The sequence below is a fragment of the Malus sylvestris genome, chromosome 1, assembly GCF_916048215.2.
Source record: "Malus sylvestris chromosome 1, drMalSylv7.2, whole genome shotgun sequence".
NCBI lineage: Eukaryota > Viridiplantae > Streptophyta > Magnoliopsida > Rosales > Rosaceae > Malus > Malus sylvestris.
In genome coordinates, this window is record NC_062260.1 from 5,961,941 (window position 1) to 5,984,249 (window position 22,309).

Genomic DNA, 22,309 nt, shown 5'->3' on the forward strand with positions numbered 1-22,309 from the left:
TTTGGTATGCCAAGTTAACAGCTGCATTACACTCTATTGGATTCTTTGGCTTTCAAAATGACCATTCTTTATTTTTTAAGAAAGATGCTTTAGTGGTATATGTCTTGGTGTATGTTGATGATATTTTAGTTACCGAACAAGATTCTGCAGCATGTAAAACTGTGATTTCTCAACTCTGTGAGTTATTTCCTGTTAAGGATTTGGGATCACTTCATTATTTTTTAGGCATTGAGGTCAAGCGATCCTCCAAGGGCATAATCATCTCTCAAACTAAATACATTCTGGATCTCCTCAAGAAGGCACACATGGAGGGTGCTAAACCCTGTGTCACTCGACTAAGCACAACTAAATTGGACCACTCTTCTCCATTACTGTCCAATCCAGAAGAATACAGATCCTTAGTTGGAGGGCTTAAATACTTAACCTGGACTCAACCAGATTTGTCATTTGTAGTAAATCTTGTCTGTCAGTTCATGCAATGTCCACGAGATTCTCATTTCCAGGCTGTTAAACGCATTTTCAGATATTTGAAGGGCACTATTTCTCTTGGTCTCTGGTTTCCAAAATGTTCTGCACCTCTTAGTATTCATAGTTTTTCAGATGTAGATTGGGCAGGTTGCACTATTGATCGGCGTTCCACAAGTGGTTTCTGTATTTTTCTGGGTGATTCGCTTATCAGTTAGAGTGCTAAGAAACAACCCACCATGGCTAGATCATCAACTGAAGCCGAATACCGATCTTTAGCTACCAAGTTAACTTGGATTTGCAAATTGTTAGTCGATATTGGTCTTGTTCTTCCCTGTCCTCCTCAACTTTGGTGTGACAACATATCTGCTATATCTCTTGCTAAGAATCCCCTTTTTCATGCTCGAACCAAGCATGTGGAGATTGACTACCACTTCATTCGGGAGAAAGTCTTGGCAAATTCTATCACCGTGCACTTTGTATGTACATAGGACCAAATTGCAGATATTTGCACTAAAGCATCATCCAAGGATTAGTTTCTTCTTCTCCGAGACAAACTTTCTCTTCGGCTACCTCAGCTTAGTTTGAGGGGGGATGTTAAGGGTAGTAATGTAAATGATGCTAAGTGAGTGTTGTTAGAGTTGTTGTGAGAAGTTTGTTACACCTTAATTAATAAGTTTAGTAGTTATCCTCTATGTAAATCATGGTATATTTACCAAAAGTGTAACATTATTCAAGAAATAGAAATTACAATTTCATTTCTCTCTTCTCTCTATCTCTCTTACTGGATCTCTCTCTGAACTTTAACATCACGCACTCACGAAGAGGGGGGGGGGGCAATGGATCTCCGATACCTAAGTAACTTTAAAAGGAGTTGAAAGTTTAGGGCTTGTAGTGTAGAGCTTACTAGTGAATGGTAGAGATGACGTATTTATAGGAAGTGGTCTGTCATAGGGTCAGGGTTTCCCTACACATAGCGGCTTTCGATTGGCCAAGGTAAGTCATCTGGATGGATGAGGAAGGAACAATTTTGAGATATTAGTTAGGAGATAATATCTTAGAGTTATCAAGTAAGTATCCTCGATTGATGGTGATGAAGATTCCTTAGGTGTTTGAGTTGTTCTTCAATCAGGAATGCATTAAAGATAGGGTTAGGTGATTAATCCTTCTTTAATTCCTTTGACTTTTCCATGGCACCATCAGATGAACTTGATGGAGTCGTAGGCAGCTACTTGAGCCTCCAGGGATATTGAGCTGCGCGTGGGAATATTTGAGAGCCTTGTCCATCTAAGGAGGGCAATCTTGTCTTCTTTGGGAGAAGGTCATGTGTCGTCTTCTGAATTTTTGTGATTATTTTTGCTCCACAATAACTATTTGAAAATTATTAGAAGAATTATGCATGGTTATGTTAAAGGAAATCTGCTCAGCATGTGATTATATATATAATATGAGGTATAAAGTATGCAAATTACCGATTGCTCAGAATAGTTAGCAATTGCTACTAACATTAATTATAAATATCGTGGACAATATGCAACGTACCTTGATTCATTGATAGATAAATGCATTTCACTTATATATCACTTATTATAAGTTGAAACAAACAATAAGAGCTCAAAGGTTTCTAGAGATTAAAGTTGCAAAATTTAGTTTCTAGAGTTTATTGTCTTTGAAAATAAATGGAGGATGTAGAGAATGAATTGTAGTAATTATTTCTTCCAGAAATCATCTCTATTTAAATGATTAGGTGTCCTTTCTGAGTCGGTATTGAAGCCATTCGAAACTATGTATCATTTGGTTTACACACCCTTTCTGAATTGGTACTGAAGCCATTCAAAATTATGTATCACTTGGTTTACAATCTTTGTTAAGAGGCCCCACTTCCCACTTCATATGAAAAATCTCTTTTCAATTTGAATTGACATTCAAGCCTTTAGAACATGTTTCTAAAGTCTTTTACGAGGTGGGCTGGTTGGGATATGTTTTTGACCAATTAAAATGGACTTGAGTTCAGTCATTTGTTTGTTGTGTCAAAATGTGAAATGGACAGAACTGGACATGATGAGTTATTAATCTATAATAGAGTGAGATATCTAACTTATCCTTATACATGAGTTATAAGTTTTGTCTTACATATCCCTGCCAATCAAATTTTCCCTAAAACCCATTCTCATCCTGCCCACCAAATGGCCCTATGAGTTAGCTAGGGAGTATTAACGTTTAAAACCAAATGGAGACCTCTATACCTTCAAAAAGGTACCGCAAAATTAAATTTTGTAACAGCATTGACGGTTTGTTCAACTCCACTGAGATATCATTAGCTTTCATTGGTCGGATCGGCGTTGGTCTATCACTTTTCAAATTTGATTGTTTTGTTTTGAAAATATTTTTTTAACACCAAAGTAGGTAAATGTTCAAGGATCCAAATTCAAACTCGGGTGAATAGTGGGGAGCATAGACGTTCTAACTAATTTAACAACACACACGTTTGCAGTTCCAAGTTTCATTTGATACTTTAGTACTACTATTATTAGTTCAAGCATCGCATTTGGACACAATTCAAAGTTTAGGCTCCGAAAGGGAGGAGCAAAAAACATTAAATCCATTACAATGAGACTTCACAATGGGACTTGGATCAGAATAATATGGTAGAGATCCAGAAGATTAGTTATAATTTGTAGCTGACATTCTTTCACAAAGTCAATTTAAATTGCAAGCCATAAATTACTAATGCTAAATTACTGTCGTATTATTACATGTCAACCATGATTGACAAGTTCAAATGTGGAATCCTACATGCAAGAAACTAACCCCACGTTAGCGTAAATATCAGCTACAAGCCTAGAAAAAGTTCAGATCTCAAACAACCCAATTGATCTCCTATTATTTTGGTAGCATGGACAGATTTAGCAGAAGAACAGCACTCTTTCTTTTCTGGTTCATCATCGTCTCGCTCCAGATTCCAAAAATGATTGGGGAAGCGCAACCGGAGGTTGAAAAGAATGAGGAAGCAGATCAGCAAACTGTTTTTGGAAGAACAATGCAAGATACAATGTCTATGCTCTATGATACAATATCTGTCCTCCAAAAGTCTCATCAAAATGCATGGGACAAAGTTAAAACCATCATAAACGACATGCAGTTGCAATTTTCCCCTCCAAATTTAGAGTAAGTTTAGTAACTTTTAATATCCAATGCTTTCTATCATTATTATCCAATCTTCCCAAACATAACCTATTTTCCTTTTCTCCAGCGATTCTCGAAAAGTTTTATACAAAATGATATTTTTCAATATAATGTTGAAAGAGGTTCCAAATCTTGTTATGATCCAAACTAAAGAAAAATAGAAAACAAAGGGGGTTTGTGAAGTTTTTATCAGTTTCAGGGGCAGAGACAAAGCAAATGCAAAGGGAAGCGAAGGCGATGATCAAGGGATGAGAGAAAAAGTGAAAGAGGCAGCACAGAAGAGTTTCAAAACAAGCAAACAGACAGTGGAGGAATCGGCTATATCTGCGGGCGAAGCTGTGAGAGAGACGGTGCATAAGACAGAAGAAAAGGTAAAGGAGACGGTGGCCTCTCCGCATGAAGAGACTCCTGCTGCTCATGCAGAGCTTTAATAATCATTTTTGTTTAATGCTTAAATTAGTCTAGTTAAGGCGTTTTTGGCTTAAACATTTCTATCATTCATTGTAAACTTGTATAAATATGCATTGATTCGGTTTTATACTTCAGCAATCAGTGATCTCATGGGAAGCTATTCGATCCATTGATGAATAATAACCTTCTTTCATTTGTTTGTTATATCGAAAGGTCGAACCATTGACCATCCTAATCATGTAAGTCATCAAACACAGCCACCCCAATCGGAGTCTATTAGTTGACGGCCAAGTGGTGAGAGTAGGTGGGTGGAAATGCGTTAGGATTAGACCAGATCAAAAGTTCGTTTGTCTTCCCTTGTAACAAAAAGAAATTAAAAGTTAGGATAAAATCTTCTAAGTTCAGTGTTATTTCCCAGCGGAAGTCCAAAATTTCGCATTGCCTGCTGGTGCATTTTGGGAAATCAAGAGATTCATGTCTTCAATTGAGAAGTTATCCTAATTACATCCCCCGAGAACAAGAATTTCATTAATTCCATTATCGGTGTGCAAACAAAAAATTAAAAACAGAAAAAACTAAGGGATAAGCCACTCACTGTCCTCTAATCCTAAGCGATGCATAAACATTGGCACTTATATGCTTGTGTACCTGAGATCAAGTTACACCCGCTTTAGCTGTCTGCTATTGCTACTCAAGCACAATACCAAGCGATGCATGACAGCTTCTCCAAATACCTAAATCCACATCAGTTGCACGCTTAAACAGAGGGAATATGTTGAACAGAAAAGGACATTGCAAAGTAATGTGAAAAGCCAACGAACGAAGCTTGAGCGATAAAGCAAAAATTATTAGTCCATGCTAGTGATCTTAAAATAGATACCAAGTCAATTACAATCACATTCTCCGAATATTTTTCACGAAAGGGCAGTAGCTGACACTAAGTAACTCAACTTCTAATACGCATTTCCTTTTTAGATTGAAGCTACTAAGAAGAACTGGAAGAACAAAGTTTAGGACATTCATTCTGGCATCTCCAAAGGCAGATGTCATTCCAGTTAGGTACTTGATGTTGGTTTACGCAAACAATGCGTGCACATGCATCCAGATACACCGCACACAGTAACACAACTATCAGGAATTGGATACTTCGAAAAAGCACCAACCTTTTTCAGCATTCTCTTTGATGTACACACCCTTTCACAGACGAAAAACTCATCAAGAACTCCTCTCTCCCCCTAGCACTCATTAATCTCTCTTCTTCAGCACGCCTTTTCTTCACTCAAAATGCTTGTCCTGCAACCACCACAGGGATAGCTGCTAAAAGGGACTACCACACTTCCACCATCATCAATTCAAGGCCATTCTCTTCTTTAGCAGTCTTTAACATACACGTGGGCGGATCCATATAAGGACCCAGGAGGTCCCGGGACCCTCTGGAAGCCCAAAGAAACACTTATGATCGACCTTCGGGACCCTCCAACAATTTGGGCAAGTGCAGCGGAGAGGCTTGTTGCCTCCATGGATGTGCATGCAACAATGCTCATCACGAAGAAGAAGAGGTTTCTAATTTTTGTTTTAAAAGACCTAGCCGAAACGACAACATTTTTTAGCTAGGTAATTATAAAAGATTTAAAAACTAAAATATCTCTGTTTTTTATACAGATCCCGAGATTCCCAAATCCCAGTCCTTTCCAGTATCCCCAAATTATATTTAAGAACTCGTAACCCCAAATCGTCGCAACCTCCTAACTTTAAACTCGAGTTACCCCATCCCCCAGCACCATTTGCTGTTGCTGTTCCACCACCTCTAGCTGCCTAATTTTATTTCTTCCACATTCATTTAAGATCCACTCCTTCTAGGGGCCTAGAAGACTCACATAGGCATTTTAAACTTTCTCTTAGCCACAGTCAAGCAGACTCACCAGCTTGGAGCCTGGAACCCTGGACCTCCCTGTTTTTGTATTTTGAGAGCTGAAATTTGTGCCCTTACCACTAAGCCACTTAATGTGGTTGATTAATTTTGATTATTCAATGAACCAAATTCAATAAAAAATAGTGATATGGAACAAACTAGTCTAATATTTTTTTTTTTTTGAACTTTCATCTTGGGACCCCCGGATCTTGAAATCTTGGATCCGCCATACATACGAAATACAAAAAAACTTAGTTCACATTTAGTCATCATTAGATTGTTCGTATGCGCATTCTTTATAAAAAATTTCCAAATGTCACTTTTGGCCTAACTAAAACCAATATATATGTAACTGAAGTCAAGAAATTTAGGACATGGTGAAAGAACCTCGAGCTACATGTAAAAACGATTTTTTCCCCGAAAGAGGGAGCAAGAAAACTGTAAACAGAAGTTTAATTTCACCAATGAGATTTCAACAGGAAATGCGATAAGGAAATCAATTCACTGGTTAACCTCAACACGACTGCTAAGAGCCAACCATCACAGTTGAAACTTTCTGCAGTATATCATTGGGGAGGTGATTTTCATGTACGCCTTTTAGCTTCTCACACACCTATCTTTATTTCCAGCCATTGAATGAATAAATCAAACGGAAACAACTGGCATGATCAAACAGGATCAGTGAAAAGCTTAAAATGGTGTGGTTAAGGAACATTATACCGACTATCGTAATGTGAATAGTTTGAAATCTCTCTCTCTCTCTCTCTCTCTCTCATTATCCACACAGAGAGAAACAAACCAAAATTCACACACTGACACAAAAGTTTTCTGGGGTTTAAACCCAGAACCATAATATTATTTATGCAATAAAGCAATGCAATTCGATCTCCATAGCAGATGTTTTTCCTTTACCAATTCACACACCAATTAACAAGCAGATGTTTTTCCTTTACCAATTCAACACACCTATTAACAAGTATCAAAAAAATAAATGGAAAGAAATAAAAACTCCCAGAGAGCCAGAGGGACATATTTTCTTGCCATATTTTAAGCAGAGCAAACATATCTTATCAGAACCATGAGAATGATGAATTATTCAAAATTGTTGAGACTTAGACGGGAAGTTGTAATATGAATTGAAAATAAAATTTTAATTGTTCAAAGTGGTAGATAATATTGTTTTTTTGGGTTTTTTTTTTTAGGGTTTAGAAGACGGTTCTGGGTTCAGGAAGCATACCTGATGATATTATGATTAAGTTCTTATTTATTTATTTATTTTTGTTTCCACTTTAATATTATGGCATCTATAGGGGTTTTAACAGTTTACCGACAACTTAGTCGTATAGAAAATAAACTTCGTCTGTGTAAGTTTATCTTACATTGTCGATCCCAAACCCGAATAAAGGAGGAGGGGGAGGCAGTGGCGGAGCCACTAAAGAACAACGGTAGTCATGGGGCCTATCCTGCAATTTTTTTTCCCTTTTCTATGTATAAGATATAGCATAGCCTCCTTTTATTTTTGGTAAGTTTAGTTGCAATCTTGAAATTCATGGATTTGTGATTCTCTTATTCTAGTTATAATGATGTAGCTTCTTCAACTTGTTAATTACTTCACGTTCATCTTTGGGCGGAGGAGATTAATTTAGGTCGAAATTTTTGACCGTGGTAATTGAATCTAATTGTCAGGATTTATCACTTACTCTAAGAATATTGGATGATATTTTCTTTGTTGGCTTGAACTTCTAGTCCATCTGCTCTTAAATATTAGTTGGATTATGTGACTATATGGTTGATGCGGTATGAGTATAATCTACCTCTATCTTGCATATTAACCTAATGGTTGATGCGGTATGATATTTTTCTGAGTTGAGATAAATAAATCGAAATACAAACAATCTATCTCATATATTAGGCATTAAAAAATAAAGTTTCATATTTGTGAAAGGCCCCCCGTGATGTAAGATCTTGGCTCCACCACTGGGGGGAGGGAGTCAGGTAGTCGATAGCCGACACCCCTATTTTACGTTGAATCCTTATGATAATGAATCCTGAACGAAATTATGGAAGAGTACATTCGGCTTGTGTGACCATTGTATGCCACTAAAGCTCATGGGAAAATTTTATAAGACAACAATAAGGCCATCAATGCTTTATGGCACAAAATGTTGGGCAGTGAAGCATCAATACGTACATGATAAATGATAAGATTAGGAATGAGGATATCCGAGGTAAAGTAGGAGTAGCCGAAATTGAAGGAACGATGAGAGAAAATCGGTTATGGTGGTTTGAACATGTGAAACGAATGCCTACTGACGCTCCGGTTAGAAGATGGGATTATGGGATTGAGGTTCAGGGCCGAAAGAGTAGAGGAAGATCTCGGAAGACTTTGGAAGAAACTCTAAGAAAATACTTAGAGTACTTGGATCTAACGGAAGTTGTGACATAGAACCGAGCGCAATGGCATTTTAGGATTCATATTGATGCGTAAAATAACTAAACACACAAATTAACCCTCTTGTTGACAATTGTAGTATGGATAAGTAGGGATCGTTCTTAAACCGGGGATTAGGAGGGATTGCTAAAACACTCTAAACTGACTCAAATCTGTAAAACAAAGTTTAAAATACTAAACTAGACTCAAAGAATGCAAAACTAAACTCTAAAACACTAAAACAAACCAAAAGACTCAAAACAGCAAACAAACACTCAAAACTGCCTAAAAACCACTTTCTGGGCAGTTTTGGGACTCTAACACAACTTGGACGAATTTTGGTTTTCTAATGACCTAAAACACCTAAAAACATATTCTAAGACAAGTTCTAGTTAATATGACTCAAAGAAATAAGATGGGGTTGATTTTGGACGAAAATAAATAAAACAAAACAAGAACAAAGTAAACAGATTTTTAGACAAAGTTAAGTAAATTGATGGGTGATAGATCAACTAGAGGGTTCTTCTCCACACATGATACACTTGCATTCAACTTTGATTTCCAATTGCTTCTTTCAATGAATTATGAATCTCAACGCCCTAGGTTAACTGTGATAGCACTTTTTTAACCTTCAAGTTTTCCTACAGTTAGTGAATTGGATGGGAATGCACATGCAACAACTCAAAACATTCTCTAAAAGTCCCTTACGTGAAAAGCACAATAAAGGTACAATCAAAGATCATTAAGCTTCATGAAAACTATAAGCATTGACGAGGCAATTGTTACTATGAAAAGCATGAAACGTTTGCCAAGAATTCACTTAACACGATCGTTTATAAGCGACCTCCACTACTTGCAAACATAAAGTTGTAACTATTAGGTGAAACTTCCTTATGTTTTAGCTTCAAATTCCTGCATGAAAACTAAGTTGGCCACCTTAATTAACACAAAAAAATAAGTCATCAATCAAACGGTTAAGCAAATTGCATTCACAATTCATGAAATAACAATTAGACGTACTCAATTCATCTTGCAAGCATAATCATGGTATTGAATAACCCCCTAGCCAAAAGGCTTAGTTCCTCATGTTCACAAAACAAAGGAAAACAGATTTATACATTGTAAATATAAGAAAGAGAACACCTAAATATTCCAACGATTCGATATTGAACGGCTAGAATCTTCAAGTACTTCTTCTTCCTCTCCTTTGTTGCGGCACAGAGACTATGGGAAGGTTTTTGGGTTATTGAATGATGTAGAATGGATGGGGGACGTATGGAAGTGTTTAGGGTTGATGGGTGATGTGGCTAGGGGTGATTTGTGGCAGAAAATTGGGTGAATGGTGGTAGAATGGTGCGGCTGAATGTGGTAGGATGTTTCTGGCGTGAATGGTTATTTTCTGGATGTTTTGTGGCTGCAAAAGAGGAGTTTATTTTAAAGGGTTTTGGAAATTAAAACCCTAGGTTAATTAGGTAAACAGAAATTAAGTCTAAGGCTTCTAGAATTAGGAAACAAAATCAGAAACTTAAGGGAAATTAGCTAAAAGGTGCGGCTAGGGTATGAAACACAAAAGGAATGTGTTTTAATTCAGAAAATAGGAAAGAATCACTCTCCCTTGCACGGCAAGGAAGAGGAAAGGTCAAGGGAATGCGGCTGTGATGTGGGAAAGGTTTAGGGAAAGGTTTGATGTCCTAAAACTGAAGGGGAAGTGGATCCCTTGCACGGCAAGGGGATGGAGGATTGGGAAAGGTGCGGCAAAGGTCCCTAAGAGTTCTAGGGCCTTTGTTTTGTGTCCTCAAATGCATATGTAGTCCTCAAAGTGGCTGGAACATGAGTACTTTTAGAATTAGGAAAGGTCAAACCAAAATAGGAAACCTTGGCTTAACTTTCCTACTTCAAGTAGGAATCCTTGTTGGAGTAGGAATCCTTGTTCTTCTAGGAATCCTCATGTGATTAGGAATCCATCTTCAATTAGGAATCCTTCGTTGATTAGGAATCCTTGGTCGATTAGGAATCCTTGGTTGATTAGGAATCCTAATTTCTTCAAGTCTTCAATTCATCCATTCATTTTGCTCCAAAAGGCTCCAAATTACATCATTTTGCACACTTCGGCTTTGGAATCTGAAAACACACAAAAGTGACTTTAAACACTAAAATAACTAAGGAAACACAATGTAAATGCACGAGTAAGTCGCATAAATATGCTCCTATCACATATAGCCAACGACCAATGACGCATCCACAAGACAACAGTAGTGTCTTATGTCATATGTCAAATGACTACTTTGCATTATCACAACTATTGAGCTTTCATATGACATGAATACAAGAAATTTTGATTAATTGTGCTTAGTGAACTCACTCTCTATTGAGCACCAACTACAAAATGAAGTGCCACTAGCAAGGGTCAAATACCGTCGAAAAAGGCATTTCGTCATCACAAATACATATTTTTGACAAAAAAAAGGCCCTCGTTGGGCGTCGGAAATTGTCCTATTGAAAATATTTTAATTCCGATTAGCCGTAAAAATACTTCATTTTTTACGCACACGACTCGTTGTTACTAGTTATCTTTGTGTAAGAAATGCATTTTCAAAATGACAAATTTATTGTATTATGAGATGGAAATGTGATCATAAATATTTATATAGTTGTCGAAATTATTTTCCAAACGACGACATATATTTTTTGCAATAATTTTTTTTCGACCAAACAACTGTGTTGGAAAATCTTTTTCTAACAAAATAATCTTTATTTATGAGAGTGGAAAATTGTCACAATTATGATTACTGATAATTCCAGGTTGTCAAAAATACGTAACAACTTGTTAAAATAGGCACAAAAACATATTTGCGATGTTCAAGTGTCTTCGAAAATATGTACTTCCGATGGTGAAGCTTTGTCAGTTACATATTTGCAATGGCAAGTTTCATCGGGAATATATATTTTTGAAATGAAGCTTTGTCAAGAATATATATTTGCAATGGTGAAATTTCATATATATTGGCGAAGGTGAATTTTCATTGGTAATTGAATTATATATCAAAATTAAAAAGATGATAAACGTAGGCGTGTAATTATTACTAATAAATTAACTAAACCATAGTATTAAATTTCTAAACATCCAAACGAGATTATACATAAAGATGACTAAAGTTTAGTGGGACTACAGAGGACTCGCCCTGACTAAAACCTTCACCAGAGGGTCTTAGCTGAAGCCTCTGAAAAGCACATGACTGACTAAAACTGTGCTTTTCTTCGACCAAGGACTCATCTGCTTCGCTTCGACCTTGACTCATCTACTTTACTTCAACCTCGACTAGTCTACTTTTCACAATTGATGATGGACCAGGATCATAGCCGGATGGTCTTCATTGAAACCCAAATCTCAAAAGATGGTGTTGGAACCCAATTCACGCACCTCTGTGGACAGGGGTTGAGCACAAATTCGAGTAGACCTAAGCAACTTGAAAAACAGTAAAACAACTGTGAGTAAACCTTGGACTAAGGGGTGTGTTGGCCAAATACTCTCTGACAATAAAGTTAGTGAATGATTTTTAGACCCAAGAAATAGGCAATAGAATTGAAGTTTATAGATTGTGTTACCATATATGAACCCTAGGTAAGTGTATTTATACCATGGGAGAGAGACCTTTTTAGATAGAATCCTCGTTCTAAGCTGAGAGAATCCTAGAAGATATCTAGTAAGTAGATATTACATCATCTGAGGAGTTGTGATTACTTGTGGCACACACCTATCCTTAGATTGCAGAGACTCCAAGACTTATAGGATTGATGAACAAATTATATATCTCGCAAGTGCAGGAAACGATATGATAGTATAACAAGCAAATATGAGTGTTGTATCCACAAAGATTTGTATAGTCACCTAATTAAGTCCAATTATGCAGTACCCACGAGAATAAAAATAATGAAAACAACTAAACTACAAAATTCAAATAATTAACCAAAGAGAAGTTGATTTAAGATCAAGTATTCTAAAGTGTAGTAAATTAAAAAAAAAATTTGTGTAAATAATTTCTACAAACAATGGTTGAAACACTAGGTATCTGACTTCACCATATCAATCCAATTCTATGTCATTAGATAACTTAGTAAGAACAATTCAATTCAGGTTCTAGGGTTCGTTCTTTCTTTATTATGATTGTCTGTTAGGTATCCGGGTGTAACCAATTACTTTTAATCATCAACTTAACCATGGCGTCTAGTCTAAGCCAATAATCGAAAATCCATTAAGTACAAGAAGAACAAAGAAAACCAAAAAGTGTCGCATCTACATCAACAACAATTCATTCATCCAATATAGCTATCTCAAGGCTAGCATATGGCATCTACTATAACCTTGTCTCATACATCTAAAATTTCTTATTAAAGGTAGTTAAACAATAACATGAACATAAAGAATGATTTAAGCATAATAAATGAAACTAGAAACCTTTGAATTGATAAAAGAATAAAGTTAACAAAGACATAGAATCATCATGAAGGCTACATCGGATCCCTAGTAAAGAATTTAGTTACCCATAACCATCACATTATAGAAAGTCATAGTTATGAAAATCATAAGTACAAAGTCTGAAAAAGATATTAAAAAACCCTTACAGAACCCTTGGCATTTGGCTTCCTCCTTAGGTCAATAGTCTAAAAACAATTTGATGAAGTCGGTCCCCCCTCTACAATGCTGCTGCTCATCCTCGTTTAAATAAACATAAAAGGAAAAATAGAGTTTAGGTTAGCCTTTTCCGCATTGTTGAATTCCAGCCCAATTGGAGTCCCAATATTATTAGACTTCGGTTTCCTAAATCAAACTAAACTTCAATTATTCAAAATCCCGTACAATTCCTAAACTGACCTTCTCGTACTAAAACATGTATAATTTCTTCTAGAAGCATCAGAATCACGATCTGTAAAATTCTGCCGAAACTAGACATCTAGAGATTTCCGTACTTATGTGGCACAACACCCAGTTCATCCTGATGAATTTCTAACCACCCAACGAAAATGATAGTTTTGCGCAGCACCTTCCAACTCCAGTTATAATTTCCAAACATCAACCATTAAATTACAGATTGAACAAATTAGCATCTGATGATCTTTGGAATACTTCTTGACTTCAGTTCTTCCCAGATTTGTTCCTTTTTAGCCTTAAAATCACCAAAAGACTCCAAAGTCTTCTCTACGGTCCATTGTCTACAAAATACGCACTAGACACATCAAACAACCAATTTCACAAGAAAACATAGAACAAAACTTAGGAAATAAGGGCAATATAAATGTATAAATATTGTGTTATCAAATACTCCCAAACTTATCTTTTGCTAGTCCTCGAGCAAAATTGAAACACAACACAACTAAAAACTAAAAAAACAAAAAGAAGAAGTTAATCTAAGCCACTTTTGTAGGGAATCACGATGGCACTCAGCATGTGCCACAAGCCTTTAAACCCCTAGGTGTCCCTAGTTGGAGGAGTTGTGTCTCCTAAGGGTTTACAATTTATGTTACCCACAAATGTTTTACTACAAAACAAAGTTGTTAAAGACATCACTTCCATAAATTAATGAAAACCAGCGTATGTCAATCACACTTCCAAAACTAAATTTATGCCTTTAAAAGCCAGTACACCACATGAAAAAATATGTAGCCGGCATCTCAAGCACTCAAGCCATTCAGTGTGTGTACAAATTCGCCTTGACTCTAATTCTCATTTGGATATCTCTCAATTTTCTCTCGAAACCTAGGCTTTCACTCTTAACAAGCATATGTAATGAAGTTATGTAAAGGGAATCAAAATATATTCACATATGAGTAATATTAAAAAGAACGGCAATTTCTAAAAATAGATCTCATGAAAGGAATCAAATACTAAGAACATAGGTATTTATCTTCACCATTAAGCAAGGCTTCCCCATAAATCCATTAGGTCTGTGCTATGGTTGTAATGTAAGGCTAGGTCATTTAGTGGTGGAAACATGCATAGCCTAACTTCATCTCTATAGTTCCATCTAACCCAATGGCAAAAATACCCAACAAAGAGAAAAGTTATTTAGTATCCAATGCAAATTAGTGTTTATGAGATCATAAAATTCAATGAAAGAATTAAAAAAAAGTGTTTAAGAGTAGAAACAATCAAACACTCTCAACAAAAGCATAGACTCAAAATCTCACAAGGGTAGTCCCCACTATTTCTCCACATCATCCGAACATGGACACTTTATCCGCCAAAACACTTGAGATATGGCAAAATGAATGAGTAGAAGTGTGATAAACAAACCTCCTAGGCAACCCTTTACTAAAGGTAGAATGATTTAGCACATCATATACATCGCCAAACATCAAATAATTCTACCACCAAATTGTTGGTGAGCGACATCTCATTCCTCTTGCTTATATTTCCTGATTGTTGGCACCTATCACAAAAATTATATGAATCTTTGAATAACGTAGACCAAAAGAAATCAAATTGCAAAACCTTAAAAGTTATCTTTTTGGCACCAAAGTGTCCTTCGTAATTAAATTCATGGCTGAATTCTAGGATACTCTGATGCTCACTTTGTGAAGCATAACGCCTTATTATTTGATCAAGACAATTTTTAAATAACCAAGGGTCATCCCAAAAATAATGTTTAACCATAGATAGAAATTTCTTCTTTTCCTGCGAGGTTAGATTAGAACAGATAATATTACTAGCTAAGTAATTAACAATATCTGATACCAAGGCTCTTCTCCATGGACTGAAAAGAGTTGCTCGTCAAGAAAAACTTCAAGAATGGGTGCGACACCATCTTAATTTTGCACTTCCTGGCCATCTGCTTCCATTAGACGAGAAAAGTGGTTCGCCACCACGTTTTCGCTCTTTTTTTTCCCTGATTTCTAAATTAAACTCTTGCAACAATAAAATCCACCTAATCAATCAAGGCTTGGCATCTTTTTTTGTTAGCAAATACTTAAGAGCAGCATGATCAAAATATACAATAACCTTTGACCCAATTAAATAAGAGCGAAACTTTTCCAAAGCAAGGACAACTGCCAATAGTTCTTTTTCTGTGGTGGAATAATTTAACTGAGCATCATTCAATGTGCAACTAGCATAATAAATAACATGAGGCAAGTTACTTACATGTTGTCCAAGAACCACACCAATAGCGTAATCAGATGCATCACACATTAATTCAAAAGGAAGAGACCAATTGGATGACATAATAATAGGAGCCGGTGTTAATTTCTTTCTTCAAAGTATCAAAAACATCATGGCAGCTTTTGTCAATATTACAAAATAGTATCCTTGGCTAAGAGATTACATAGGGGACGACTAATTTTTGAGAAATCTTGGATGAAACGCCTATAAAAACCTACAGGACCAAGAAAACTTTGCACATCCTTAATAGAAATCATATGGGAGGCGACAACTTAGCAATTAAATCAATTATTGCCTTGTCTACTTCAATACCGTTATTAGAAATAACATGGCCTAGAACAATACCTTGCCTTACCATGAAGTTGCTCTTTTCCCAGCTTAAGGTTAGATTTGTCTCAACACATCTTTTAAGCACTAAGATAAAATTATCAAGGCAATTATCAAATGAAGTGCCAAAAAAAAAAATCATCCATAAATACCTCGATACGTCTTTCAATCATGTTAGAGAAAATTGACATCATACATCTTTGGAAGATGACAGGGGCATTACATAGGCCAAAGGGTATCCTGCGATATGCGAAAGTACCAAATAGGCATGTAAATGTCTTCTTCTCTTGATCTTCAGGTGCAATTGGTATTTGATTATACCCTGAAAAATGATCAAGAAAACAATAGTAAGAATGACCGGCTAAGCGTTCAAGCATTTGATCAATAAAAGCGATCGACGACCTTACATTCACTACTACAAAACAAATAAATTTAGAAAAAAAAAATAGAATAAACAAATTCAGGGGACACACAACTAGAAATAGTTAGATAGGACTTTAAGACAAATCCCTGGCAACGGCACCAGAAACTTGATGAACAAATTATATTTCATGCAAGTGCATGAATCGATATGATAGTATAGCAACCAAATATGAGTGTCATACCCATAAAGACTTGTAAAGTCACCTAATTAAGTCCAATTATGCAGTACCTACAAGAATAAAAATAACAAAAACAACTAAACTACGAAATTCAAATAATTAACCAAAGAGAAGTTGATTTAAGATCAAGTATTCTAAAGTGTAGTAAATTAAAAAGAGAATTTGTGTAAATAATTTCTAAAAACAATGGTTTGAAACACTAGATCCAACTTCACCATATCAATCCAATTCTATGTCATTAGATAACTTAGTAAGAAAAATTCAATTCAAGTTGTAGGGTTTGTTCTTTCTTTATTATGATTGTCTGTTAGACGTCCGGCTGCAACCAAGTACTTTTAATCATCAACTTAACCAAACTCATAGATGCAATAATCGCATTGTCCGCAATTCCAAATTTCCACGGTCTCACCCTCTCGCATATCCAATTAGCAGGTTTGTAATCTAACTGATAATCTACTTCGTAGTAGTACTGTAGCAGTGCACACTGTGCAGTTTGTAAGTTTGTATAATTAAATTATTGTAGTATTGATTTAAAGTGAGTAGTTTGTATAATTTGTGCAATTGGAAAATTTGTATAATTGAATTGTTGATTTAAAGTGTGCACTTTGTATAACCTATATGATTTCAATCTTTTCTTTGAAAACAGAGAGGCAACAATTTGAATCTATAGTCTAAGCAAATACGAATGCAATTACTGCTTCGTTGGTTTGATTACAAATAGGCAAAGAGTAGTAGAATTATATGTTACAAATGACATGTTTTTTGTAATTTTTGATGTGGTTTTATTTTGTTTATTTTTATCATTTTTAAGGAAATATGAAGAAATTTGTGCACCATATGTTGAAGAACTATGTTCCATGCAGCTAGTTGATAAATCTTGGATGCAATCTGGGAGGTCATTAGAAGATTATTTTAATAGACTTGAAACTTTCCTTGATTATGCATATAGATGTCTTTGGCAGAATGATTCTAAAATTCTTGCAGGTTTGCTTTGCAATGGAGGACGAAGGTCGACATATATAAGGATTTAAACAAGTAGTGGTATTGTTCCTTTACTCTTGTTAGCAACAATGGTGTAATTGGAACTGTAAAATTCACGCGTTTCAACTTTTTTAGAGATCTTTGACAAATTTACCCAAGATATTCGAAAAGTTGAGATTGCGTTTGAAAAGTGTCAACAAACTTTATTCAAGAAAATCCGGCTTTTGAAATTCGGAGAGCGATGCCTCTTTGATTTTTTAATAAGTGGACCTGTTACCTTTTCTTTTATAGAGGCATCAATAGTGTTCAAAATGCACGCTTGAAAAGTTGCTGTCTGTAGAAATTTTCCGTTTTTGCATTTCTAAGATTTCAATTTATCTAACCTCATTTTCCTTTATCATTTTTGAAAATGGCTTGCCCATCTGATCTTCGTTTCAATTTGAATGTTGTGGAAGATGTAAACATGTCTCCTCAAGACAATATATGGGCCCCATCCTTCTTATTCACTAATGGTCCTCTTATGGTTAGGGACTTTGTGATGAAGAATGACATAACTGCTACAGTGGTAGCTGGGAATCTTCTCACTCCCAAGGATAACATGATACTTTCAAAACGGTCCGATGAATTGGTTGTTCAAGACTCTCTAGCTTTCAATGTTCAGTGTGCGAGCTCTACATCCAATATGGGGCAACATCTACTTGCTCAAACTGACCAAGTCGAATCATTAATGGCTGAGGTGGCAAGTCTTAGACAAGAGATCAGAGGGTTCAAGAACAAAAATAGAGAGTTGCACATACTTGCAAATAATTACTCAACGAGCATGAAAAGAAAGCTTAACCAGCTGCAGGAATCCAAAAGTTGGATCCAAAGTGACCATCAGAGGTTTGTGGCCTTATTCCAAAGGCACCAATTGCCTTCGTTGTCTGAAGTTTTATCAAGTATTGAGGCTCCAAATAATCAATCTCCGATGCCTCTTCATTCTGGAGTTTCACTAAGTACTGAGGTGTCACATGATCAATCTCTAGTGCCTCCCCCTTTTGGGGCTCTGCCAAGTACTTGAAGCTTCACATGATCTGTCTCTAGTACCTCATCCTTCTGGGGCTCTGCCAAGTAATGTATGTATAAAAATTTCCTACCTTATGCCTGAAAATTTTTATTCCAGCTTGTTAGATATAGAAACCCATGGAAATTTATGGTTCCATAATCAATAAATAAATGAGTAAATGATGAAATATTCCAGTTCCAAGAATATAAATCAATAGATAAGCTTCTTTCATTCCAATATATTGTGCTAAATACAATAAAGCTGATACTTCACTAAGATGTGGTACTTCTGGACCAAATATCAATTCATTTTTACCCTCACGAAGATAAATGATCTTAGTGTCTAAATATTGGTTAATCAATTGAGTATTCAACTCATAATCTTCAATCCATATGGTTCCTTAATATCATAAACATCATGGATAATATTTGTGTTTGTATATTGTTCGATCTGTAGCTTGAGACAATATTTCTTTCAACACTTTATAATATTTCTAGACTATTCAAGAGTTCCAATCTAATATCATCAACTCTTGCAAGAGATTTAGTGTGTTGCAGCAATATCATAATGATAGTACTCACTAAGGCAATATATACCACCCATTGGTATTAATTACATAATTTATACTTTACCCTTCCGAAGGTTACTTCAAGCAACTTGAATACTTCAGGGATTTTCTACACTTTATGACACATTCTCCTTTTATAACTTATACAGAGCAATATGCTCCCATGTATACTTGAGGGATTTAATTATGGAGATATGATGTGGGCGACCCACAACCCTTCATATATAATTCCATTCATATGAACTCATTTACAGGAGTATAATTTCAGGTTTCAATTAGTAACCTTGTGTGTCATATTATGTGAGTGTATTTCACTATATTACAAATGCTCATATGTAACCTCCTTGGTTCAACATCTTTTGGTTATTTGTATTATATACATATATATGGGTCCATTTTTTCCACGTTCTTACAAAATTGTAATGGAATTGTCTTTCTCCATTTTGGCCAATAATTTTCCTTTCGTCGATGTAAAAAAAAAAGAACGAGACTCAATATCAACATAGCTCATTGACGAATTTAGTAGCTACATGTAAAAACCAAAATTACCATTGGTTATCGTCAATACGTGATCCCATATTCTCATGTGCATGCGCATGCATAAAAGCTTTTTATTTCTTTGGATATCCATTACCTCTTCAAGGGCATTACACTATCTCTTCCAGGACAGTCATTGTTTAGAGAATGGGAATCATAACCTCATCTTAAGCATTATAGAGCTTAGATTTTAATCTCTATTTCCGGGAGTTGAGTCATTAGAACCTATATGCCTATCATCAAGACATCAACATTCCCATATCCGCGGATTGTCCTTTCTGGGATGTGTATCTATGCGGTGACTGTCATGCTTCCGGCATGCAACAATTATGCTTCGAGAATGCAATAGTTTAGATTCGTCTTCTTTCGAAAGATTGAATCTTTGGAGTCTGAAGGTCTACCATGCTTCAGGTGTGCAATAGATAAATCATTTGCTGTCACATTATTTTTTCCAATAAGGAAATCAATTATTGTAGGCACATTTGCAACTAATATGTCACATCCCGGCCCAGGCCCTCACCACATCCCGAACTTGACTCCACCGTAGCACGATATTGTCTACTTTGGGCCTCCACCACGCCCTCACGGTTTTGTTTCTGGGAACTTACGCGAGCAGAACTTCCCAGTGGGTCACCCATCATGAGAATACTTTGACCCCTTTCTCGCTTAATTTCGGAGTTCCTACGAAACTCGAAGCCAATGAGCTTCCAAAAGGCCTCGTGCTAGGTAGAGATGGAAATATACATATAAGGCTTACATGATCCACTCCCTTGGGCGATGTGGGATGTCACAATCTAGCCCCCTTAGGGGCCCGACGTCCTCGTCGGCACATTTCTGGCCAGGGATTGGCTCTAATACCAAATTGTCACATCCCGGCCCGGGCCGCCACCACATCTCGGGCTTGACTCCACCGCAGCACGATATTGTCTGCTTTGGGCTCTAACCACAGCCTCACGGTTTTGTTTTTGGGAACTCACACGAGAACTTCCAGTGGGTCACCCATCTTGGGATTGCTCTCGTGCGATCTCACTTAACTTCAGAGTTCTGATAGAATCTGAAGCCAATGAGCTCCCAAAAGGCCTCGTGCTAAGTAGAGATGATAATATACATATAAGGCATAGAGGATCCACTCCCCTGGGCGATGTGGGATGTTACAATCCACCCCCCTTAGGGGCTCGCCATCATCGTCGACACACTTCCAGCCAGGGATTGGCTCTGATACCAAATTGTCACATCCTGCCCCGGACCCCTAACACATCCTGGGCTCGACTCCGCCATAGCACAATATTGTCCGCTTTGGGCCCCAACCACACCTTCATGGTTTTGTTTCTGGGAACTCACATGAGAACTTACCAGTTGGTCACCTATCCTAGGATTGCTCTCATGCGAACTCGCTTAACTTCGGAGTTCCAATGGAACCTGAAGCCAGTGAGCTCCCAAAAAGCCTCGTGCTAGGTAAAGATGGAAATATACATATAAGGCTTACAGGATCCACTCCCCTGGGTGATGTGGGATGTCACAATCCACCCCCTTAGGGGCCCGACGTGCTCGTCGGCACACTTCCGACTAGGGATTGGCTCTAATACCAAGTTGTCACATCCTGGCCCGGGCCCGCACCACATCCCGAGCTCGACTCTGGCGTAACACGATATTGTCGGCTTTGGGCCCCGACCACGCCCTCACGATTTTGTTTCTGGGAACTCACACGAGAACTTCCTAGTGGGTCACCCATCATGGGAGTGCTCTTGTGCGCTACTTGCTTAACTTCGGAGTTCCGATGGAACCCGAAGCCAGTGAGCTCCTAAAAGGCCTCGTGCTAGGTAGAGATGAGAATATACATATAAGGCTTACATGATCCACTCCCCTGGGCGATGTGGGATGTTATATAATATATATGATTTTATCACTTTCATTACATCACTAAATGCATCTGGCATTTGATTGGTATATCGTTGCATCATTTAATTATCCTCACCTCATTTTCACATTGATTGCTTCATAACTCAAAATAAGACAAAATGGGTACATCCCATGACAATTCTTGTCGTTCTTCTGTGACGGTCTTTTATTCCCGTCGTTCTTCTGGAACTGTCTTTTCTCCACCCAATGGTGGGAAAAATTGACTTATCAAAATGACAATCCGCAAACCACGTGTTAAACATATCCCCGGTCAAGGGTTCCAAATATTGAATGATAGATGGTGAATCAAATCCAACATAAATTCTCAATTTACGTTGATGCCTCATTTTATTACGTTGTGGTAGTGCAATAGGCACTTAAATAACACAATCAAAAACTCATAAATATGTAATGATTGGCTGGTGCCCAAACACGAGTTGTACTGAGAAGTATTGATGGTTGGCAACAGGTCTCAACTGAACTTAATAATACATCATGTAAAATGGCATGTCCCTATGTAGAAACTGGCAGTTTCGTTTTCATGAGCAGAGCGCGTGTAATCAATTTCATACGCTTAGTAAATGCTTCTGCTAAACCATTTTGATTATGAACATGAGGAACATGATGTTCAACATCAATGCCCAATGACATGCAATAATCATCAAAACTTTGAGATGTAAACTCTCCAGCAAATATACATGGATTATATCATCAATTTACATGAATCAAGGAATTTCTAGTCCTTCTTTAATAATCTGTGGACTAAGACTCTTATGGCCTTAATTACAA

General features: G+C 36.8%; 1 protein-coding gene and 1 pseudogene across 2 annotated transcripts; one reads left to right on the forward strand and one right to left on the reverse strand.

Moving 5' to 3' along the window:
- The first annotated feature begins 3,184 nt into the window (after positions 1-3,184).
- LOC126632206 (uncharacterized) lies at positions 3,185-4,266 on the forward strand. Of its 2 annotated transcripts, none has more exons than XM_050302535.1 (2): positions 3,185-3,633; positions 3,845-4,266. In XM_050302535.1, the coding sequence occupies exons 1-2, from the start codon at positions 3,362-3,364 to the stop codon at positions 4,080-4,082; spliced, it is 510 nt and encodes a 169-aa protein (XP_050158492.1). In that variant the 5' UTR covers positions 3,185-3,361; the 3' UTR covers positions 4,083-4,266. The 2 variants fall into 2 exon arrangements, with proteins under 2 accessions (XP_050158492.1, XP_050158580.1); XM_050302623.1 differs by having other exon boundaries at positions 3,851-4,266.
- A 781-nt stretch (positions 4,267-5,047) lies between these two features.
- LOC126632311 (uncharacterized protein At5g64816-like) lies at positions 5,048-5,407 on the reverse strand (annotated as a pseudogene).
- Between the last annotated feature and the right edge of the window lie 16,902 nt (positions 5,408-22,309).